Consider the following 9,073-nt stretch of genomic DNA (forward strand, 5'->3'; position numbering starts at 1 on the left):
ATCTTGGAGGATTACCAGATGTAAACTAGAGACCTTGAAATGTAAACCAGATGTAAACTAGATGACTTGGAATGTAAAACAGGATGTAAACCAAATGTCTTGGGAGGTAAACCTGATTTCTTGAAAAGTAAGCCAGATGTAAACCAGATGCCTTGGAAGGTACACCAGATGTAAATTATATGTCTTAGAAGGTAAACTAGATGTAAACTAGATGTCTAGGAAGGTAAACAAGATGTAAAACAGATATCTCAAAGGATAAACCAAATGTAAACCAGACATCTAGGAAAGTAAGCAAGATGTAAACCAGAGATTCTGGAAATGAAACCAGATATAAACCAGACATCTAGGAAGGTAAATCAGATGTAAACTAGACGTATTGAAAGATTAACCATACTGTATGCAAACTAGATGCCTTGGAAGGTAAATCAGACTTAAACCTGACATATAGGAAGGTAAATCAGATGTAAATTAGACATCTTCATAAGTAAACCAGACATCTAGGATGGTAAACCAGATGTAAACTAGACATCTTGGAGAGTAAACCAGATGTCTAGAAAGGTAAACAAGATGTAAACCAGATGTTTTAAAAAGGTAAACCAGATGTAAACCAAACTTCTTGGTAGGAAAACCAGATGCAAACTTGATGTCTAGGAAAGTAAACTTTAACACTTCCTCAACGCTGTAGTCTGGTGGATTAGCAGTTTTCCGATGCACAAATACTTATAGCACTATTATCTTGTGTAGCACGAGATGATTATCAAAGATGATGAACTGACAAGATTCAGGGTTTTGTGCTACAGTAAATAACTTCAATTGATGCTAAAACGTCATTAGTATAAAGCGTTTTCTTGGAAAATTGTAAATGTATGTGGTTATACATGTAACACTCAAGTATAGAAACTATAAGGAAAGAATTTGTATAATGGAAAACTTTTTTGAGACATATTAGTGTGTGTGTGTGTGTGTGTGTGTGTGTGTGTAGTTACTTAGCAAAGCTTCTCGGTTGAACAATGAGAGTTTGGGGTGAACCTCATTGGCTGAACCTGAGCCTTTATTTAAAAGGGGCGTGTGTGTATGTCTGAGGATTTAAAAACCTCCGTCTCAGTCCACACTCAATCACTCACTCACTCTCACACACACACTCACACTCAGGACGACATGGACGGCGCTCTCCCCACGCTGCACGCGCCCCTGTTGCTGCGCGCGCCGCGCCTTCTGGAACGTGCGCAGTACCCCGCGCGGAGCCCGAAGTGCGCGCGCTGCCGGAATCACGGCGTGGTGTCGGCGCTCAAGGGCCACAAGCGCTTCTGCCGCTGGAGGGACTGCGCATGCGCCAAGTGCGCTCTCATCGCCGAGCGCCAGAGGGTCATGGCGGCGCAGGTGGCTCTTCGGCGACAGCAAGCGCACGAGGAGAGCGAAGCGCGACAGATGCAGCTCCTCTACACTGGGTCGAGCCTTATGGACAGAGGGGCCATACCGAGCAACACGCCGGGGTTACACCCCGCCTTCACCACCGAGCACAGGAAGAACGGTATGTCCATCATCATCATCATCATCATCATCATCATCATCATCAATATAATCGTCAAACCCCCCCCCCCCAAAAAAAAAAATAAAAAATATCGCACTCTCTATTGTGAAATGTATGTATGCATACCTAAATAATTGTATAAGTAAAAAAAAAAAAAACGCAAAAAATGGCATTTAGAAACAGTTGAGTTCCCCCTCTCCCTTCCTCACAGTGGTTTGACCCACTGCCTGCGTTCCCAGTTCATCCCACCTACTCTACACACACGAGTCAGGTGTGTGTCTGCGGCCCAATTAATGTTCAACTCCATTAACTAGGGTATTTTATTCACTTTAAATAAAGCGATTCTATTTCATGTAATTGATTACAAAATGCTGATTTACCGATGTAATTTTTCATGAATCTGCTCTATTAGCGATTTAAAATATGACCTAGTGAACGTTAGCTTGTTTACAATAACGAATATTGTAAATACAAATGCTTGTAGCATTGTTTTATTTGGGACGACTTGGTATAATGTTAATTTAACATTTACGGCCACAATTAGCATATTGTTTATCTGTGCATTTACTAAATGAGCACTGTGCTCCGTCTGAACTGACCACACTGTATTATTATTTTTTGTTTAATCAATTTCTATTCTGTTCTTAAGTGTCTTAATTAATTTTAAATAAAAATTAAAACTTTAATTCCTTATTTTGCTTTGTCATTGAAGAGAAAAACTTTGAAAATAACCATAATGACGCAGTCTCCATGCTACAATAATAATGATAAAAGCAAAGTTTTTCACTGTGGGGACACTGTGTCTTTATAAGTACAGTTTGACTGTATTATTTGTGTCCCCTTCAAAAATTGCTCATGAGAAATTTTATATTTATTGTCGTCCCCCCTCCCCCCCACTGTTAAATGAAATTTACGCCCATGATGTCATCATAATTAACATCATAATAATCATCTAAATAAAAAATTATAACGATCATCAGTTGTGTAGTTTCATTACTTTAATAATTTTTTAGCAATTAAAAGTTTATTAAATATTAATTGAATCATTAATTCAAACGCTTTACACATGAATCATAAATTCAAAGCTTTACACATGTTTATCATTATAATTTTTTGTTTTATTTATTTTAAATAATAATAAATAAAATGATATAAAATAATGATGATAAACATGTGTAAAGCTTTTAATTTTTACATTAGAGCACCGATATAAAGACAAAAAGACGTCTGTAAAACTTTCGGTTGTAATCTATATAATAAAGGCAACCATATCCTCAAATTAATATGGATCCTGATGTCCATGATAATGTCTATTTAATAAAATATATTTTATGCCAGTTGTTACCCTAAGCTGTAATTCTGACCTGCAGTAGCAATCGACTCCAAAGAAACGTCATAATATATCGTTTATAGCAGCACCTGAAAAGAATTTACTGCATGTGAGAAAATCAGAAATCAAAAATGTCAAAATCATCCAAATACTCAATCTCACATGTACACCTGTGACTTGGATGTAAAAGTGATATCACACAAAAGGGCTTTGTAATGGAGCAATAAACCATATTTCTACTTAGTGAGGCAGTCTTAATTAGTACAGAATTTTTTCACTGTGATGAAATTCTGACATCACATCAGTATCTGAGCTTTCTGAAAATCCAGTCTTTTCATCTCGTTATTCTGGAAACTATTTACAAGCACCGCCATGAAGAAATGGGCTAAATCAGTCACAATGTGTCTTAAACCAAACCGGTGATTATATTTTAGCCATAAGTGTCCATTATATATGGTAAATTCAATTCTATATTTTTTTTTATTCTTTTCTATTTCATTTTTATTTTCCAAATTTCAACTTTATTCTTTTGTATATTTTAATAGACTGTACTAAATGATGTACATTCTTTTTTACATACATTTCATTTATTAATAGATTACTACATTTTCTTCCATATTTTCTATTGATCGTTATTCTTCTGTTATATTGTATAACGTTTTTGGGTTTTCATATACAGGTCTATTCAATTGATCAATTTTCTTGTTTTGTATTCCACTGCAAGCCTATGCTACTCTACTCTATAATGTTGTATTGCATTTGATTTATTTCATTCAAAGTTCTCATATCTTGTAATGTATTGATTAATTTGTTTGTTTGCAGGAGAACATCTTAAAAAATACATGTTTAACAGCTTCATGGTCGGCTCTCATGTTTGCCCTGTGACGTCTCCAGTGGCAAAGATTGACCTGGACCCAGAGGTCAGTCCCACAGAGCCACTTCAGCTAGGTGGAAACCAGTCTCCCGGGTTTGACGAGCTCTCTGACCGCACTACTAGCCCACGATCTCTCTCCTCTTCAGATCTGGAGTCGGGAAGTGAGTCGGATAAACCCAAAGTCGAAACATGTGGAGACATGGCAAGGCCAGTTTCCTCGGCGAGAGAGCGCGAGCCTGCCCAGGTGCTGATGAAAATCTTCCCTCAAGTCAAGCCGGATGTGCTGGAATCGGCTCTGAGCGCATGCACGGGTGACATTGTAAAGACCATCGAGCTGCTGCTCACTTCCAAAGAGGGACGATATGCAGACGAATCAGACAGTTCGTTAACAGAGAACATTCTCATTAACAGAGAACCGAAGCCTCACACACCCCACCTTCCCACATCAAAGTCTGCCTTCTCCCCACTACAGTCCTCCGCTGGTGTAAAACCTTTAGGAAATGATGGCTTCTACGGCCTCGGCCCTTGTTTTGGGTTCAATCCACTGCGTGTTGCTTATTCCGGTTCCGGAGGCACATTGCCGAGTTTTATCTCTCCGTACCTGACATCTGGACTGCTCCCTGCAGTGCCTCTGCGTTCACCCGTCGATTATTCATTTCCAACCATGTTCCGGGATTTGGCCTACCAGAACAAAGACACTCTCAGCACCGTGTCTCTCTACTCAGGACAGCGGAAGTGATTAATACTTTAACTTTAACTTTGTATTTTAAAAGTAATGACTGTGTGCTGCAATTTTTTTATGCCTCCAGTTTTGTAGCCTTAAACCTCTTTTGCCTTGAAATGTCAGAAGCATTCTATTTTTGTACCTGGTTATATTTTCTAGCTTTATTTTTAGAGTAGCCTGTATAACTGTAAATAGCCTATATTTTCAAATTTTTTAAATAAACCCTCAACTTGGAAAAAAATTTCAACAGCAGAATGGTGTGTTTATATCTGTAGTATTCAGGATTTTCTTTTTCCACCTTTACATCTTTACATTCACTCAAAAAAAAAAAAAAAGATATACAACTTTTATGGAAAATGTCAAGACTTCAATAGGAAACCAATCTCGGTATGTACTGTATGTATACTTGTAAACTGTGGGCTGTATGTATAGCTACTTTTATAATAGACAAGTCAAAATGATCTACCCTCATAAAACAATTATATGCACACACACACACACACACTCACATCTTTCAGGTATAACATTATGACATTGTAACATTATGACTGGTGAGTAAATAACACTCTCTTCATCATGGCATCTGTTGTTAGTGTGGTGGGACATATTAGGCAGCAAGTGAACATTTTGTCCTCAAAGTTGACATGTTAGAAGCAGAAAAATGGGCAAGCGTAACTTTTTAGTGAGTTTGACGAGGGCCAAATTGTGATGTCAGAGCATCTCCAAAACTGCTAAACTGCAAAACTACTTTATTCTGATGACTTTCACTGAATAGAGTCAGCCAGTGTTGCATAGTCCGGACAGTAGCTAGTGGTAGCCAGCCTCAAGCAGAATTTCAAATGATCCTTATTCATGGTGGAACAGTATTTTAACTTATTTGGGAAAAGGCTGACTCTCATAAATAGGTGTCCCCCCCCCCCCCCCCCACACAACACCTTGAACTTTTTTTTCGTGTTACTCAATTTACTTTTTTCTCCCACATGGTTGAGAACAATCCAGGTTTCTCAGCACAACTTTGCCCAAAACGTATATAAAGTAATAAATAATGGTAGAGACATTAAGTTTACTATTTGTGCAGGGGATGTAAAAAAGATATTTCTCAAATAAGTCTAAAGTGCAGGGTTGCAATATAGTAGTCCTTGTTGATTGCATTAATGTAATACATATTAAATAACAGTGTGAGTTTTACATTAATGTTGGTGTTTCTTGAGGCAGATCAGAGATGATGGTGGATCTTGGTATTGTTGATGAGGTCAGTTGTAGATGAAACAAAACTGTTTTGAGCTGTTTTAAATTTTTTTGTGTTTTGGTCCTGATGCACAATCATATTGTCTTCAGGGTCCTGGAAGCATACAGGTCCTGTAGAGGTGGCAGATTGCAGCCAATCACCTTCTCAACAGAGTGGAAGACACACTGCACTTTGCCTTTGTCTTTCGCAGTGGCAGCAGTGTACCAGATTATGATGGACGAGGTAAGTATGGACTAAATAATGAGTTGTAGAAGCACCATCACCATCAGTAGGTTTTAGTAGGTTGAACGTCTTCAGCTGTCACATGAGGTACAACCTTTAGTGTGCTTTTTTTAAATCAGAGAGCTGATGTTCTGCTCCCACTTGAGGAACTAAGAGATGATGGTTCACAGGAAGCAGAAAGAGTGTCAGAAGCAGTCACACAGTGAGGCTGGTTTCTTCATGAAGCCTTTCACCATCTCCACTGTTCGGAAGGTGTGAAGCCCCAGGTTTCTCTGACTGCATCAGTCTACCACATGGCTAATTTCCAACCTGCAGGTAGACTCATCCCCATCAGAGATAAGCCCAATGAGGGTGATGCCATCTGCAAACTTGAGTAGCTTTACAACCTGGTGACTAGAGGTGCAGCTGAGGTGCAGCACTGATGATCTGGGAATCAGAGACTTGTCTTCCCATTTTTAATCAAACAAATTGTATTTTCAGGCCTATAAAATTATTTTTAAGACATTATTTATTATTTAAAATTCATGATGTTATCGTACTGTGTTTTAAGGAACAGATAAACTTTATACCAAAACACTAAAACGTAAAATGTACTCATACACTGCCCGTCTAAAAAAAGTCACCACCTGGATTTAAATAAGCAAATAGGTAAGAGCGTCCCATTGGATAATTACTGCATGGGTGATTATGTTTCAGCTGGCAACATGTTATTTAACCCTAAGTGATGCAGTAAGTAGCTTCTCATTTTTTAAACAACCATGTGGGAAGACACCCTGTGGTCGTGGACAAACATTTTAATCTGTTTCAGAAAGGTCAAATCATTGGCATCATCAAGCAAAGAAAACATCTAAGGAGATTGCTGAAACTACTAAAATTGCGTTAAGAACTGTCCATCACATTATTAAACTGGATCCATTGTGGGGAACAATCATCTTCGAGGAAGAAATGTGGTCGGAAAAAAATATTAAACATATATAAATAGCTGTGTAGCCTTAAGAAAACCACTTATCAGTGAAGCTAATCGGACAAAATCTACAATTTGACTCTGGAGCAATAGAGGAAGGTCATGTGGTCTGATGAGTCCAGGTTTACCCTGTTCCAGAGTGATGGGCTCATCAGGGTCAAGAGAGAGGCGGATGAACTGATGTTCCCATCATGCTTAGTGACTACCGTACAAGCCTGTGGGGGAAGTGCTATGATCTGGGGTTGCTGCAGTTGGTCAGGTTCAGCAATGTTACGTGCCCAAAGAATGAGGTCACCTGAATATACTGAATAACCAGGTTATTCCATCAATGAATTTTTTTCTTCCCTGATGGCACAGGCATATTCCAAGATGACAATGCCAGGAGTCATCGGGCTCAAATTGTGAAAGAGTAGTTCAGGGAGCACAAAATATAATTTTCACACATGGATTGGCCACCATAGAGTCCAGACTTGAACCCCATTGAGAATCTTTGGGATGTGCTGGAGAAGACTTTGTGCAGCGGTCCGACTCTACCATCATCAATACAAGACCTTTTTGAAAAATTACTGCAGCTCTGGACGGGAATAAATGTTGTGACATTGCAGAAGCTATTACGGCTATTATTAGCCGTAATAAAAGCTAAAGGCGGTCCAACAAAATATTAGTGTGTGACTTTTTTTTTTTTGACAGGCAGTGTATGTTGATGTCACATCGAAATGTAAGGAAGCAGCGCCCTCTGCTGGAACCACATATATTTTCCATGCGGCAGAAAAGATTTGTGGATATAACAAACAAACTAATAAATAAAAATAATTATTATGGAAGAAATGTTTTTCCTGAATCTGATTTCCTAATTGGTCACAAATTATTGGTCACTTTCTAAATAATAAAAGTATAGTGCATGTACTAATCATAATATTAAAATAAAAAAGGTTTTTACCAATGCAAATATGTTAATAAACAATGCATAATACAAATGCCAACTTGTGCCTGATACACACTTTTTCAAATCGATTCATCACATCGTTAACTTTTACGCCGACACACCGGTGAATGTTACCATCCCTAGTAGAGGTATATTGTCTGTTATTCTATTCAAATAATATTCAGTACTTTCATTCGAACATAACAGTGAATTTATGTGTGTGTGTGTGTGTGTGTGTGTGTGTGTGTGTGTGTGTGTGTTTACTTGTTCAAAGGGGACACAGAATCAGGCTATTTGACACTTCTGTAGCCTAATGGAATTCAATAGAATCTGACTTTTAAAGGTTGCAGTTAACAAGAAAATCTGCTTTTTGCTGTGTGTGTGTGTGTGTGTGTGTGTGTGTGTGTGTGTGTGTGTGTGTGTGTGTGTGTGTGTGTGTGTGTGTGTGTGTGTGTGTGTGTGTGTGTGTGTGTGTGTGTGTGTGTGTTTGTTTGTTGTGCGTGCACGCCCTGGGATATCTCGGCTCAGCATGTTTCTGTGGAGGTTATTGACCTGTGTTTAAGCTGTCTCTGTATTGCTTTCCTAATAGCTGCACTCAAGCATCTAATGAGTGCAGGGCACCAATGTCATGATGCTGTTTTTTTTCTTTTGTATTGATCAACACACACACACACACACACACACACACACACACACACACACACACACACACACACACACACACACACACACACACACACACACACACACACACAAGTTGCTGACTAATGGCCTTTTCTGTCAATTGTAGGTGACAAAAGAAGGACACTTCAGCCATATGCTAATGTGAATGAAGCTAGCATAACTGTGCTAGCCAATGTCACATCCTTCTAGCATCCACAGCCCATTAGGCATGTTAGAATTTCTAAGCTCAGAGCACTAAGGTATGCTGTTACTGCATTCCTAGAATATTATTTTTTATTCCAGTGTGGACGTCAATGTATCACTACGTCAAACTGAACACTCGGGCATGCTGTAGCATTCAGTGCAAACACTGAACAATTATTATCCGGACATTTAATACTATATCAACATGTTCATATTTTTATTATTACATCTGTGACATCTAAGAATAAAACACTAGTAGAGACATGCTATTTTGGGAGAAAAGGAAAGGAAGCACACCAATAAGCACACACTTACACCTTTCAGGCATAACATTATGACCACCTGCCTAATATTGTGTTAGTCCCTCTTTTGCTGCCAAAACAGTTC

At 38.6% G+C, this 9,073-nt stretch overlaps 1 protein-coding gene across 1 annotated transcript; it reads left to right on the plus strand.

Moving 5' to 3' along the window:
- Window positions 1-1,106: 1,106 nt before the first annotated feature.
- Window positions 1,107-4,706, plus strand: LOC310721177 (doublesex- and mab-3-related transcription factor A2-like). The gene is made up of 2 exons (XM_083532571.1): window positions 1,107-1,531; window positions 3,684-4,706. The coding sequence occupies exons 1-2, from the start codon at window positions 1,159-1,161 to the stop codon at window positions 4,472-4,474; spliced, it is 1,164 nt and encodes a 387-aa protein (XP_083388697.1). The 5' UTR covers window positions 1,107-1,158; the 3' UTR covers window positions 4,475-4,706.
- The last annotated feature ends 4,367 nt before the right edge of the window (window positions 4,707-9,073 follow it).

The sequence above is a fragment of the Silurus aristotelis genome (genome assembly GCF_946808225.1).
Source record: "Silurus aristotelis genome assembly, chromosome: 27".
NCBI classification, from domain to species: Eukaryota; Metazoa; Chordata; class Actinopteri; order Siluriformes; family Siluridae; genus Silurus; species Silurus aristotelis.